General features: G+C 48.2%; 1 protein-coding gene across 3 annotated transcripts in view; it reads right to left on the reverse strand.

The window, feature by feature from the left end:
• The window catches only part of LOC131930335 (fibrosin-1-like protein), a 62,979-nt gene that overhangs the window by 22,274 nt on the left and 24,055 nt on the right, over positions 1–16,650 (reverse strand). For all 3 annotated transcript variants that reach the window (XM_059286763.1, XM_059286764.1, XM_059286762.1), the window contains exons 4-5: positions 14,074–14,109; positions 5,532–5,558 (exon numbers count right to left, since the gene is read on the reverse strand). In XM_059286763.1, coding sequence (XP_059142746.1) covers positions 5,532–5,558; positions 14,074–14,109 — 63 coding nt within the window. The remainder of the gene's footprint in view (positions 1–5,531; positions 5,559–14,073; positions 14,110–16,650) is intronic.

Below are 16,650 nucleotides of genomic sequence, written 5' to 3' on the forward strand. Positions count from 1 at the left end.
TAAAACCTTAAATCCTATAATGGGGAGCCGATTCGAGTCAGCTGAGTTTCAAGCGTTTTGTAGCACAAAAACCACTCCCCCAGATAAAGCCACGATTTCTACTTAATAACACACGATTGCTTGACGGGAGAAAAAAAAGGCCAACGTTTTCACCGAGTGAATAATGTAGCTAATTGACTGTGTAAACAATTCCGCTAGGCGGGCACTGGGTGAATCATCCAAGGGTGTCAAAGTTCATGTTTACATTGGCTCCAACAGACTAAACACAAACAGATCGATGTGGGAATAGTATACGACACATCAGTTGTGTTAGCTAACAGGGGCATGCACCATCTCCTTCTGCTCTAGCTCAGGCTAGCCAGCACGCCAGGCCCTATGTAACAGTCTATAGCAGGCTAGCAGCACGCCAGGCCCTATGTAACAGTCTATAGCAGGCTAGCAGCACGCCAGGCCCTATGTAAGTCTATAGCAAGCTAGCAGCACGCCAGGCCCTATGTAACAGTCTATAGCAGGCTAGCAGCACGCCAGGCCCTATGTAAGTCTATAGCAAGCTAGCAGCACGCCAGGTCCTATGTAACAGTCTAGCAGCACGCCAGATCAACCGTGACAGTCTAGCAGCACGCCAGGCCCTACGTGACTGTCTAGCAGCACGCCAGGCCCTACGTGACTGTCTAGCAGCACGCCAGATCAAACGTGACAGTCTAGCAGCACGCCAGGCCCTACGTGACTGTCTAGCAGCACGCCAGATCAAACGTGACAGTCTAGCAGCACGCCAGGCCCTACGTGACAGTCTAGCATCACGCCAGATCAAACGTGACAGTCTAGCAGCACGCCAGATCAAACGTGACAGTCTAGCAGCACGCCAGATCAAACGTGACAGTCTAGCATCACGCCAGATCAAACGTGACAGTCTAGCAGCACGCCAGATCAAACGTGACAGTCTAGCAGCACGCCAGATCAAACGTGACGGTCTAGCAGCACGCCAGATCAAACGTGACAGTCTAGCAGCACGCCAGATCCTGCGTGATACGAACGGTAGTCGTATTGAGTGAGCCGCATAATTAATGAGCCCCCATCTCTTCCCTCCCCAACCCCCCCCCCTCCCCCTTATGTAACTCGTCATGCGAACTAATGGCCCCTAGACGGCCTGCCCCCAGAGTACCAGGGGAGTTAACTAGGTTTTATTGTGTGTCGACTCGGGGCTATTGTCGTTTTGAAGACCGCTACAAGAACTAGACGTCTACTTATAGCTTTCCGCGAGAAGGGAGGGTGGAGTGGTGAAGGGAGGGTGGAGTGGTGGAGGGAGGGTGGAGTGGTGGAGGGAGGTAGGGTGGAGTGGAGGGAGGGGGTCGAGGGGTTAAAATGACAAGCGGGAACATTTGCAATGAGAGATGGAAATGCGTGCGTGAGCTCTTGAGTCAACTGATGAGAACAAAGTAATGGAGATCAATACTAAAAAAAAACATCTTGGGAATGTTAATTTCAAATTAGTGGCCACGCTGGAAGCGCTAACATGTTAAGCCTTTCTAGCCCCGGGGACAAGATCAAGAATTGCGTTTTGCTGGCCTAAAATGAAAAACAAACGGGGGGAGGGTGAAGACGGGGGGAGGGGACGAGATGTATATTATGCAGAGGGGTGCAGCATCGCGAGCAGAGAAACCACAGATTTGCCGGGGAGAAACTCTGGCTGATCAACCCTGACCCTGTCGTGTTCGTGATCATTACAGGCGTGAAGAGGGGCGTGGGGGAGGGGGGGGTGTTCTTTGAATGTACGGGGACGCGGGTTAAGGTCAAGCACACTGACCCTGGCTGTGGGCATTAATACCCTATTGGGCAGAGAAAATTGAACGAATGAATGGCTAGGCTGAGTGGAATGCGACCATTCGGCTGGGGAATGAATAACTAGACAAGGGAATGAAAACCGGACAAGGGAATGGTGGCTTGGGAATGGGAGCTGGGCAAAGTGCCTGGTGTTTCACTGTTGGTCCACGTCCGGGTCGCCAGCTGGTATAAATAAAACACAGATAGAGGACCCCTATGATATAAAACGATCCACTCAAGACAGAGTAAACCTGAGCCAAGTCCTGGCATACAACAGGTAAGAGACGGTTGTCTCACGGCTAGTCAAGTTTACACACACAACTAAAGCAAATACACGCAGACAAAGATAGAACGTCAGATAAAAACCAGCTTTACTTCCTGCCCCTATCTGCCCGTGTCGTCCATTAGAATGGTATAAATGGTGGGCATTAGGGCCCATCCACCCAGCCGGCCCGGGTATTAATGGCCTCTCAAGTACATGGCAACGAATCATCGCCACACTTTCAATGTAAACCACGTTCGTGCACTCAACGCTCGCCAGATAATCAATACTAATTGCTATCAACAACACCCCCCCCCCCCACCCGCCTCCCTCACGCTTGTCATGATTAAATACAAATTAACTCCCACCCCGCCCTCGATATTTTTCAAGCATTAAATTGCACAGACTTGACAAGGCGGCGTGAAGGAGGCGTCAAAAAGTGGGTTTGTGTTGGGGGAGAAAGAAAAGGGGGAAAAGCAGCGTTGGGCAATAATTGCGGACCTATTATTGGAGGATTGCTTAAAAGGGTGTCGAGTATTAAAATCTAGCAAGTGGCTGACCACCCCCCCTCCCCCTCCCTTCCCCCAAGCCCATATTGAGACAAGCTCACTGCCCAAATCGAACCGAAAATCAATGATGCTAAGCGCAGTAAAACAAAACACTTTGATCTTTTCTGGCCCGGCGTTTTAATAGCGTTTGTCTTTGCTAAAGGCCCTCGACAGCCGCTGTACGCCACTCGAGATAGCAGTGTTCAATTGGTCGGGCTCAACAAGAATGGCCGCTCGAGGAAATAATGGCACCATGACATCAATGCCCGCCCGCCCCTCCCTCGCTTACCCGTCTGCCACCACTTAGCCAATTACTGACATTTACATAACTAATAACGGCATCAATGGCCTGGCCGCTAACACACACAGTGCAGTGATACGAATGCCACGTTTGACAAAGCGTGATGTGTACAAGTTCCCTCCACTACAATTTTAGCTTCATTGTCCTACAAGCAGGTTTAAATTTAAATCTATAAATTCAATACCAACAGCGACAAAACAAAACGATTCGATACTCTTTGATTAGCCACGCAATGGTATCGCTTGTAACGCCGTATCGATATTACAACGTAAATCCAACTCCACACTCAAGTCTTTAACACCAATACAAACCTAATCCCAAGGGTAAAAATAGCGTTATCGACACTTGCCGCTCTACAAATAAGTGGGTAGTTACTCAATAAATCCAGGTATGCTTGTTAACTCAACATTTTTTTAAAAGAGTTAAAAAAAAGGTTTAAAAACTACGTCATGAGGCGACAAGATTGCGGCCACGTGAGACTAGCCAAGAGCCCCAGCAACAAGAGCAGAAGCCTAGCCCGTGTTGGAGAACAGAAACCCGAGCTACCGTAGGATAATTACATTCGAGTTAAATACCATTCTACAATGGACAAACTAAACTTGTCTGAGGCCAAGAGTGAAACACGAGCATGCGATGGGGAGGTTGGTCCATACAGGGGGGAGTCCCTGAGGAGCCGGGTTATTGAATGGGAATTCCAATCAGAGCTGGCGAGAAATGGAATTTGTAAGGCCGCGCGTGTATCCCCCTGGGCTCACTCAAACCAGCTGAATCAAAGCCAAAACTAGCGCTCAGTGCTGCGAGACGGGGAGACAATTTGCCTGCTAGTTTTATCTCCATTAAATAAAACACGTTTCATGTGCTTGGGTCTGGGTGGACGGGAGACGAGAAAAGGTTTAGAGACAGGGTATTGATCGGTGGGTGGTGGCCAGCTGAGGGTAAGGGCTTGAGAAGGTGACCAGTGGTGGGCCCGTGATGAGATTGGTGGGTCGGTGGTAATATTTGTGGGCCGGTGGTGATATTTGTGGGCCGGTGATAAGATTGGTGGACTGGCAGTAAGATTAGTGGGCTAGTGGTAGGATTAGTGGGCCGGTGATAAGTTTGGTGGACTGCTAGTAAGATTAGTGGGCCGGTGGTAGGATTAGTGGGCCGGTGATAAGTTTGGTGGACTGCTAGTAAGATTAGTGGGCCGGTGGTAGTATTAGTGGGCCGGTGATAAGTTTGGTGGACTGCTAGTAAGATTAGTGGGTGTGATGAGATTGGTGGGCCGGTAAAATGATTGGTGGACTGGTAGTATGGTTAGTGGGTGATGAGATTGGTGGGCCGGTAAATGATGGTGGGCCGGTAAAATGATGGTGGGCCTGTGAAAAGATTGGTGGACTGTTAGTAAGATTAGTGGGTGTGATGAGATTGGTGGGCCGGTAAAATGATGGTGGGCCTGTGAAAAGATTGGCGGGCCTGTGAAAAGATTGGTGGACTGGTATTAAGATTAGTGTGTCATGAGATTGGTGGGCCGGTAAAATGATGGTGGGCCGGTGAAATGATTGGTGGACTGGTATTAAGATTAGTGTGTGTCATGAGATTGGTGGGCCGGTAAAATGATGGTGGGCTGGTAACGAGCACAGGTTAAGAAACCCTACACTGACAGAAGGCTCCGTGTGAGATAGGTAGGCCTGTGACGCCCAGGAAAGGTTTCGTTACCCCGCGGGATCGGCTGTTGAATGATGTAGCCAAGATAAGAACCTAGGCACCAATTTCATGGATGGAAACGATAATTAGTGTTGTCTTTTCGTGGGAGGAAAAAAAACCCAACAGCCATAAAGAATACAATAAAGATTAAAGCTGTAATCAGGTAAGCAGGCAGATATCTTACAGCCACATAAACTCTACATCAGTAGGCTATCATTACTTTGAGCATCAGCCATAGCGGGGGGAATGCAACCTTTATATTAGTTATAATAATACACCATTGAAATACAAGTATCATCTGTTATTATATACGTTAATAAAAAAAATGCATACATCGTAAACGATGATGAAACGGCTAAGTTTGTAATTAACTACTTGGAAGCACTGCGCACTTCCTCCCCCCCCCCCTCCCCCCGGGCTCTGAGTTCAAACGAAATGGCTTCTGTTGTGTCTGACGTCTCCAATTACCCCTTACCGTTTTGTGTTGTGCAATGTTTACCTTCTCACGGAGCTGAATTGTGTTGATTAAAGCCAATTACAAGGCGTAAATAGCTTCATTTCCCTGCGCGTACGTCTAGAGCAGCCTCCCCCCCCCCACCCCCGACAGACAGGCGATAAACACCAGACGAACGGACGTCTGCCATCACACGTTCCCCCTCGACACGTTAGAAAACATTGTTTTATGTGCACATCCTTACACAACACGACATTCCAAAACACGACAATCATCTGACAATTATGTATTCCTATACATGCTTACATTCGAAATGCTAAATTAATTTCTGCACATCCTTGAATAAATTCAGAAGAAAAAAATGCAATTAATTTACGACTTTATTCCACTTCCCCCACCCCCTCCCAGAAGAGAGAAGCGCTAGACACGGACATGCTTATAATTAAAGACACTTCCTACCTTATCGTCTCCACTTTCAACGTCACACTGAAAATGAGAAAATTTGGGACTGTATACATCTATACGTAATACAAACACAGGCAGTGTTATAACCCCACTGTCCTGCCACACACACTAGCACATGCTAAATGATGGATGAGATGACCGTGCTATAAGGGGACCCTCGTCTCGCGGGCCACGCCAGCGCCTGCTGCAAGCTGATCGCCCCCTGTAATGGTATTCGCATGGCCTGTAATCAAGTACCCCCCCCCCCCCCTCCTCCACCCCCCAGCATTTGTACAAGGTGCCAGGGACAAACGGTCTGGCCCACAGACCAGGAAACTTGAGCCCCCACCCCAGCGCGACACACACGACTACCCGTTGTTGTCGAGCACGTCTCCTCCCACGGCCGGGCGAGCAGTCGCATGGGACTCATTGTTCGCCCCCCGCCCCCAGCGGCCGGTGCCCCATGTTCAGGCAAACCTCGGCTTACACGCTCTGACGGTCGTGCCGGTGGGAGGGTAATCATATTCCACGCCTACTCCCATGCTCGAGTCGGACTGACCAAGTTGAAGGCTGGTTGGGTTACAGAGGTCAAGTCAAGCTAATGGCGTATTCGAGTAACACACGCACAGAATAATCACCATACCACAACACACGTCTTGTTTTACAGCTTTTACAACTAATGTTTACACTAGACATCAAACAAGTCTGTGATTGTTATTTAGTCTAAACTTGTTTGTTTGTATCTTTATCTTGGTTGCTTAGCGGTATTTCCCCCCTTTCAACTCAAGGAACAATTTATTTTAAGACCCACTTAAGTAAAACGTGAGCCCAATGCATCCATGTGGTGTACACGTGCATGTAGGTGCAATGACATAAAGGTTAGTGCATTTAGCTATCAAGCCGCCCCTGCATGTCTGCATATGGTAGGCAGCGGGGCGTACAGCGCCGTGCAGTGATCCTTGCTCTCTAGGCGTAACACAAGAAGCCGGTACCACATCTGTCCACAATTGTCTAAGCGACAACTACGTGCATGCTCAACATACATGACATTGTCTGCTCTTTTTTCCCCCCTAATCCATGGCTAGCCTGTATGCACCAACACAACATATGGATATGACCTAATACATGTTAAAGTACTATAATGGTAAATATCATGGAAATAATACCCTCATCGGACCGGGCACCCCCCACCCCTAAATGAAATGTGACACTACCTTAACAGAACCAGCACCCGACCATCACTGTGACCCTACCATGACCTGTACCATCACTGTGACCCTACCGGGACTAGTACAACTACCATCACTGTGACACTACCAGAACCACCACCATCACTGTGACCCTACCAGCACCCAACCATCACTGTGACCCTACCAGCACCCAACCATCACTGTGACCCTACCAGCACCCAACCATCACTGTGACCCTATCAGAACAAGTACCTCAATCATCACTGTGACCTTACCAGGACTAGTACCCTAACCATCACTGTGACCCTACCAGGGCTAGTACCCCAACCATCACTGTGACCCTATCAGAACAAGTACCTCAATCATCACTGTGACCTTACCAGGACTAGTACCCTAACCATCACTGTGACCCTACCAGGGCTAGTACCCCAACCATCACTGTGACCCTATCAGAACAAGTACCTCAATCATCACTGTGACCCTACCAGGACTAGTACCCTAACCATCACTGTGACCCTATCAGAACAAGTACCCCAACCATCACTGTGACCCTACCAGGACTAGTACCCTAACCATCACTGTGACCCTATCAGAACTAGTACCCCAACCATCACTGTGACCCTACCAGGACTAGTACCATCACTGTGACCCTACCAGGGCTAGTACCCCAACCATCACTGTGACCCTACCAGGACTAGTACCATCACTGTGACCCTACCAGGGCTAGTACCCCAACCATCACTGTGACCCTACCAGGACTAGTACTATCACTGTGACCCTATCAGAACTAGTACCCCAACCATCACTGTGACCCTACCAGGACTAGTACCATCACTGTGACCCTACCAGGACTAGTACCCTAACCATCACTGTGACCCTACCAGGACTAGTACCCCAACCATCACTGTGACCCTACCAGGGCTAGTACCATCACTGTGACCCTACCAGGACTAGTACCCCAACCATCACTGTGACCTTACCAGGGCTAGTACCCCAACCATCACTGTGACCCTACCAGGACTAGTACCCCAACCATCACTGTGACCCTACCAGGGCTAGTACCATCACTGTGACCCTACTAGGACTAGTACCCCAACCATCACTGTGACCCTACCAGGACTAGTACCCCAATCATCACTGTGACCCTACCAGGACTAGTACCCCAACCATCACTGTGACCTTACCAGGGCTAGTACCATCACTGTGACCCTACCAGGACTAGTACCCCAACCAACACTGTGACCTTACCAGGGCTAGTACCATCACTGTGACCCTACCAGGACTAGTACCCCAACCATCACTGTGACCTTACCAGGGCTAGTACCATCACTGTGACCCTACCAGGACTAGTACCCCAACCATCACTGTGACCTTACCAGGGCTAGTACCATCACTGTGACCCTACCAGGACTAGTACCCCAACCATCACTGTGACCCTACCAGGACTAGTACCCCAATCATCACTGTGACCCTACCAGGACTAGTACCCCAACCATCACTGTGACCTTACCAGGGCTAGTACCATCACTGTGACCCTACCAGGACTAGTACCCCAACCAACACTGTGACCTTACCAGGGCTAGTACCATCACTGTGACCCTACCAGGACTAGTACCCCAACCATCACTGTGACCTTACCAGGGCTAGTACCATCACTGTGACCCTACCAGGACTAGTACCCCAACCATCACTGTGACCTTACCAGGGCTAGTACCATCACTGTGACCCTACCAGGACTAGTACCCCAACCATCACTGTGACCTTACCAGGGCTAGTACCATCACTGTGACCCTACCAGGACTAGTACCCCAACCATCACTGTGACCTTACCAGGGCTAGTACCATCACTGTGACCCTACCAGGACTAGTACCCCAACCAACACTGTGACCCTACCAGGGCTAGTACCCTAACCATCACTGTGACCCTACCAGGGCTAGTACCCCAACCATCACTGTGACCCTATCAGAACAAGTACCTCAATCATCACTGTGACCCTACCAGGACTAGTACCCCAACCATCACTGTGACCCTATCAGAACAAGTACCTCAATCATCACTGTGACCCTACCAGGACTAGTACCCCAACCATCACTGTGACCCTACCAGGACTAGTACCCCAACCATCACTGTGACCCTACCAGGACTAGTACCATCACTGTGACCCTACTAGGACTAGTACCCCAACCATCACTGTGACCCTACCAGGACTAGTACCCCAACCATCACTGTGACCCTACCAGGACTAGTACCCCAACCATCACTGTGACCCTACCAGGACTAGTACCCCAACCATCACTGTGACCCTACCAGGGCTAGTACCATCACTGTGACCTTACCAGGGCTAGTACCCCAACCATCACTGAGACCCTACCAGGACTAGTACCCTAACCATCACTGTGACCCTACCAGGGCTAGTACCCCAACCATCACTGAGACCCTACCAGGACTAGTACCCCAACCATCACTGTGACCCTATCAGAACAAGTACCCCAACCATCACTGTGACCCTATCAGGGCTAGTACCCCAACCATCACTGTGACCCTACCAGGGCTAGTACCATCACTGTGACCCTACCAGGACTAGTACCCCAACCATCACTGTGACCCTACCAGGGCTAGTACCATCACTGTGACCCTACTAGGACTAGTACCCTAACCATCACTGTGACCCTACCAGGGCTAGTACCCCAACCATCACTGAGACCCTACCAGGACTAGTACCCCAACCATCACTGTGACCCTATCAGAACAAGTACCCCAACCAACACTGTGACCCTATCAGAACAAGTACCCCAACCATCACTGTGACCCTACCAGGGCTAGTACCCCAACCATCACCGTGACCTTACCAGGACTAGTACCCCAACCATCACTGTGACCCTACCAGGACTAGTACCCCAACCATCACTGTGACCCTACCAGGGCTAGTACCCCAACCATCACCGTGACCTTACCAGGACTAGTACCCCAACCATCACTGTGACCTTACCAGAACTAGTACCCCAACCATCACTGTGACCTTACCAGGACTAGTACCCCAACCATCACTGTGACCTTACCAGGGCTAGTACCATCACTGTGACCTTACCAGGGCTAGTACCATCACTGTGACCTTACCAGGGCTAGTATCATCACTGTGATCTTACCAGGACTAGTACCCCAACCATCACTGTGACCCTACCAGGACTAGTACCCCAACCATCACTGTGACCCTACCAGGACTAGTACCCCAACCATCACTGTGACCCTACCAGGACTAGTACCCCAACCATCACTGTGACCCTACCAGGACTAGTACCCCAACCATCACTGTGACCTTACCAGGGCTAGTACCATCACTGTGACCCTACTAGGACTAGTACCCCAACCATCACTGTGACCCTACCAGGGCTAGTACCATCACTGTGACCCTACTAGGACTAGTACCCCAACCATCACTGTGACCCTACCAGGGCTAGTACCATCACTGTGACCCTACTAGGACTAGTACCCCAACCATCACTGTGACCCTACCAGGACTAGTACCCCAACCAACACTGTGACCCTATCAGAACAAGTACCCCAATCATCACTGTGACCCTACCAGGACTAGTATCCCAACCATCACTGTGACCTTACCAGGACTAGTATCCCAACCATCACCGTGACCTTACCAGGACTAGTACCCCAACCATCACTGTGACCCTACCAGGACTAGTACCCCAACCATCACTGTGACCCTATCAGAACAAGTACCATAACCTCACTTAACCGTACCAAGTTATTAATTTTTTTTATAAAATAAAACAAGAAAAAAAAAACGAACATCAGCCATCGAAGCGAGTGGGGAAAAGTCTAACATGAGATGAAAAGTCAGATATTCGATAAAAACAACAATAAAATAATATTGTTTCTTGATTGAGTAGTTGATAATGTCGTCATAAAAACATCATGCGCTGTTAACTTTTACTGAAGGTAAACAAAAATACAAAAAAAAATTGGTTCGAAAAAAATACGAGATACAAAGTAAAAACACTAGATCGATAAGTAAAGAGATACACTAGCCAACAAAGAATTACACACGATAATAATACATTGATGTGTGTACATATACAGAAGTAATACACCTGCACAGATACACTGGTGATACATCAATGCATGTGTATACACTGGTGATACATAAATGCATGTGTATACACTGTTGATGCATAAATACGTATGTCCGCTTGTGTTCTACTTTATCAAAGAATCTAAACTTGAGGGAGTGAAGGGGGATAATAAACCGCATGCCAGCTTTGATATTGTACTATTCAGCACATCAAACAGATGTCAATCATGACTGTCCTCGTCAAAACAGACCACTGGGTTGAAAGATTTTAAGCGGATAACACAATCACACAAGAACATACTATGGCGCATGTGTCAAACGGCTTCCATGGCCTCCAGTGATAAACCATAAGCTTCTTATCACGTCTTTATATATTCTAGAGTGGCAGCTTAAAAAAACAAACGTGTCTATATCCTTACGCGCTATTTCAAAACGAAGAGGATAAACGTGAAGAAGGCTACATTTTTCTCTATTTGCACCAGCGGCTCTATGATAACTGTGAGAGACAGGGGGGGGGGGTGGGCTCAAAGGTCAACCAATAGAAGCTGTGTTTGTGTCTCCCATGAGGCGCATCAAAAGAGATTGTAGACGAACCACGGGCAGTATTGATTTCTCCATTGGACGAGTCAAAGATTCCCCTAGTTTCCTGGACGCCTGTTTGTGTGTGAAATAGATGCGGGATAGAAGGCACTGTACTGGGCTAGTCTTACACATAGCCGGCTAAAGGAAGGAAAGTGTCCCTAGCTAGTCTTACACATAGCCGGCTAAAGGAAGGAAAGTGTCCCTAGCTAGTCTTACACATAGCCGGCTAAAGGAAGGAAAGTGTCCCTAGCTAGTCTTACACATAGCCGGCTAAAGGAAGGAAAGTGTCCCTAGCTAGTCTTACACATAGCCGGCTAAAGGAAGGAAAGTGTCCCTAGCTAGTCTTACACATAGCCGGCTAAAGGAAGGAAAGTGTCCCTAGCTAGTCTTACACATAGCCGGCTAAAGGAAGGAAAGTGTCCCTAGCTAGACTAACACAACCGGCTAAAGGAAGGAAAGTGTCCCTAGCTAGTCTAACACATAGCCGGCTAAAGGAAGGAAAGTGTCCCTAGCTAGTCTTACACATAGCCGGCTAAAGGAAGGAAAATGTCCCTAGCTAGTCTAACACATAGCCGGCTAAAGGGAGGAAAGTGTCCCTAGCTAGACTAACACAACCGGCTAAAGGAAGGAAAGTGTCCCTAGCTAGTCTTACACATAGCCGGCTAAAGGGAGGAAAGTGTCCCTAGCTAGACTAACACAACCGGCTAAAGGAAGGAAAGTGTCCCTAGCTAGTCTTACACATAGCCGGCTAAAGGAAGGAAAGTGTCCCTAGCTAGTCTAACACAGCCAGCTAAAGGAAGGAAAATGTCCGTTCCTGTTTTCTTGGTTCAAGATACAGACTATACCAAGGTTGTTAACTCACGTAGCCCAAGGGAGACTAGCAAAATATTTATACTCCCGCTGACCCGGATGTAAATAGGTTTGATAATTTCACATCGGCTTCCCGCAGTCTGAAAGTACTAGCTGGAGGAGACGGGAGTAGACCTACATACGAGTAGGTCAACAGTGCCCAGGCAACGACAAGTATTTTTATAACGACGTCTAATCTAGGCAAAGAGCAGCATCAAGTTTTATTGATACTGATAGCAAGCACATACGTGGCCCAGCACACGAGGAAGTGCCTAAAGGTCAACAAGATCTTTTGGTGACTAACATGAGCAAACGTCTAGAGTCCACTTGATCGCTTCGAGTTACTTAAGTCGGCATGGTACGTACACTCGTCTCAAGGACAACCGGCGGCTCAAGAGCTTAAATAAAATAACAGCTCGGGCTCACAGAAGATACTCTTGTCTAAACGATAACAACGGCTTAGTGTATCAAAGGCTGACTCCTACTACAGCTAGCGTGACCGGAGTACCACATACACTAAACAAGATCGAACCTCCGTTAAGACAATGCGAACAAGAGGGTTAATGATATTTAAAGAGAGAGAGGGGCTAATGATAAACTGGTGTGTTACATATCCACACCAAACCCTCCAGCCCTTATCGCCGCGGCCCTACCATCAAGTGTTCTCCTAAATCTTAGGACCCCCATCTTAACCGGGCACCCGATCGATACTAACTGGCTGCCAATGTTTGTCTTCTGGCTGGAGTGGGGGCCCTCTAGACGCACAAGTGGCTCCTGGCCTACATACGACTCGCCAGGCCAGGCGACCTACGTGTCGTGTGGTAACGGTCTACAGTTTTAAGCCAGGCGACCTACGTGTCGTGTGGTAACGGCCTACAGTTTTAAGCTAGACCAGTGACCTACTGTGGTAACGGCCTACAGTTTTAAGCTAGACCAGTAGACCTACTCTGTTAACGGCCTACAGTTTTAAGCTAGTCCAGTCGACCTACTCTGTTAACGGCCTACAGTTTTAAGCTAGACCAGTGACCTACTCTGGTAACGGTCAACAGTTTTAAGCTAGACCAGTGACCTACTCTGTTAACGGCCTACAGTTTTAAGCTAGACCAGTGACCTACTCTGGTAACGGTCTACAGTTTTAAGCTAGTCGACCTACTCTGGTAACGGCCTACAGTTATAAGTCGACCTACTCTGGTAAGGGCCTACAGTTATAAGTCGACCTACTCTGGTAACGGCCTACAGTTTTAAGCCAGTCAACCTACTCTGGTAAGGGACTACAGTTTTAAGTCAACCTAATTTGGTAACGGCCTACAGTTATAAGTCGACCTACTCTGGTAACGGCCTACAGTTATAAGTCGACCTACTCTGGTAAGGGCCTACAGTTATAAGTCGACCTACTCTGTTAACGGCCTACAGTTTTAAGCTAGACCAGTGACCTACTGTGGTAACGGCCTACAGTTTAAAGCTAGGCCAGTGACCTACTCTGGTAACGGCCTACAGTTTTAAGCTAGACCAGTGACCTACTCTGGTAACGGTCTACAGTTTTAAGCTAGTCGACCTACTCTGGTAACGGCCTACAGTTTAAAGCTAGTCGACCTACTCTGGTAACGGTCTACAGTTTTAAGCAAGTCGACCTACTCTGGTAACGGTCTACAGTTTTAAGCCAGTCGACCTACTCTGGTAACGGTCTACAGTTTTAAGCTAGTCCAGTGACCTACTCTGGTAACGGTCTACAGTTTTAAGCTAGTCCAGTGACCTACTCTGGTAACGGCCTACAGTTTTAAGCTAGTCCAGTGACCTACTGTGGTAACGGCCTACAGTTTAAAAAATAACAAACATGATGGTACATACCACATAGCCTTGACCGGATCCTGAATGTGTACTCGCCTGCAATAAACCAAAACATTGCCGTTAAAACCCTGGCCACTTGTATGAGCAAACAGTATATTTATAATGAATATTCTAATGAATTAAACATGCGATCAATTGATAGATATGAGATAGCGTAGAGTCGGACGTGTTGTGTTAGTCCCACCCCCGACACATGCTGTGATTGTTCAAGCAAGTGTCACTAGATAACAAGCATCTTGTGATAACGAACCCCAAAGGTTATTTCTAAAAACCCCAGCCCAGATCGCGGCTCCGCGTTCATGTAGAGGAGCGCCGGGGCGCCTAGTTCACACGAGAAGGAAAGGTCTTTGAGTAGGGAGGAAGAAAGCCGCTAATGCAATCTACCTGCTTAAAGAAACATAGTGTTTTCATTCTGCAAACATTACGGCCCAAGTGTGCTGCTTTGCCAGCGTTAATTCAATTAGTGCTGAGATCAATGGACGTTACCTGCCTTTCTGTGTGCTACCGTGTTATGTGCTATAGGGAAATTGCTTTGAAATGTTACTTGCTGCGGGCTAATCGAATCAATAAGGGGAGGTAAGCCGGGCTGCTGGGGTACTGGCAAGTTGTAGAAGGGATTTAGATCAGGGAAAGATGAATGGGGGATGTCGAGGGCAGGCAAAGTGTATGTGGGACGTAGAAAGTAGGCAACTTGTGGGATGGAGAGAGATGGTCAATTGTATGTGGGGTGGAGAGAGTAGACAAGTGGTGAGATGTAGAGAGTGGGAAAGTGGTGGGATGTAGAGAGTAGGCAAGTTATGGGATGTAGAGAGTAAACAAGTGGTGAGATGTAGAGAGTGGGCAAGTGGTGGTATGTAGAGAGTAGGCAAGTGGTGAGATGTAGAGAGTAGACAAGTGGTGGGATGTAGAGAGTAGGCAAGTGGTGAGATGTAGAGAGTAGACAAGTGGTGGGATGTAGAGAGTAGGCAAGTTGTGGGATGGAGAGAGTAGGCAAGTTGTGTGTGGCATAGAGAGAGTGGAAAAGTTGTGGTATGTAGAGAGTGTGCAAATTGTAGGATGTAGGCAAGTTGTGGGATGTAGAGAGTAGGCAAGTTGCGGGATGGAGAGAGTAGACAAATGGTGAGATGAAGAGTGTAAATTGTAGGATGTAGGCAGGTTGTGGAGTGTAGAGAGTAGGCAAGTTGTGGGATGGAGAGAGTAGGCAAGTTGTGGGATGGAGAGAGTAGGCAAGTTGTGGGATGGAGAGAGTAGGCAAGTTGTGGGATGGAGAGAGTAGACAAATGGTGAGATGAAGAGTGTAAATTGTAGGATGTAGGCAGGTTGTGGAGTGTAGAGAGTAGGCAAGTTGTATGTGGGATCGAGAGAGTGAGAAAGTTGTGGGAAGTAGAGAGCAAACAAGTTGCAAGTGAAGGAAAGAAATATTTGTCATGACATCACACAGATGACGATACCTATTCGTCTTATCTTAAGCCAATGTTTTTATGTTCAATTTTTTTTCCCTTTCCTTAAGCAATAGCGTGAACTGTTGCTCTAAGATGTAAGGTGTTAACCTTATTTAACCAGGCCACCAGCACCTACAGTGCACCTTACGTGTGTACATCGGCAAGTGACTGAGAACACGTATACACAGCACACTACACGGCACCTTAACCCAGCATGTATAGAATGATACACTGTACAACATATATACAGACTACACAACACCACACACTACACGACACCTATACCTAGCATGTATAGAATGATACACTGTACGACGTATATACAGACTACACAACACAACACAGCACACTACACGACACCTATACCTATACCTAGCATGTATAGATACATGTATACTAAATACATAAAAGCATAAAGTGTACTGATAAACTAGATACGACGAGAAGCACTGTTAAAACAGGCTTAGGATTTGAGCCTATAATTTCCGATAGTTTCACCTAGTGGGAGGCAGGGGATGAAGTTACAGGTGTGTATGAAGATTTATGGAGGTATCCTGAACCCTAGGGGTTCTTCTAGCTTGTCAAATGTTGGATGTTGTGGGGGAGATAATGTATGCTCGATGGGTGGAGGGTGGGGGTGTATGTGATATGTGGGTGGGGGGGGTATGTGATATGTGGGTGGGGGGTGTATGTGATATGTGGGTGGTGGGGGGGATTATGAGCTTGGTAGGTAGAGGGTGGGTGTGTGCTTAGTGGGTGTATGGGGAGATGCATTATGTATTAGGTGGGTGGATGGTGCGAATGTGCTAAGTTGGTGGATGGTGCGAATGTGTTAAGTGGGTAGATGGTGCGAATGTGCTAAGTGGGTGGATGGTGCGAATGTGCTAAGTGGGTGGATGGTGCGAATGTGCTAAGTGGGTGGATGGTGCGAATGCGCTAAGTGGGTGGATGGTGCGAATGTGCTAAGTGGGTGGATGGTGCGAATGTGCTAAGTGGGTGGATGGTGCGAATGTGCTAAGTGGGTGGATGGTGCGAATGCGCTAAGTGGGTGAATGGTGCGAACGCGCTAAGTGGGTGGATGGTGCGAATGTGCTAAGTGAGTGGTAGGTGGGAAGGTGCTAAATGAGTAAAAGGG

This window comes from Physella acuta, unplaced genomic scaffold, assembly GCF_028476545.2.
Source record: "Physella acuta isolate Inbredline_101_S28 unplaced genomic scaffold, ASM2847654v3 ptg001758l, whole genome shotgun sequence".
Classification (NCBI taxonomy): Eukaryota; Metazoa; Mollusca; class Gastropoda; family Physidae; genus Physella; species Physella acuta.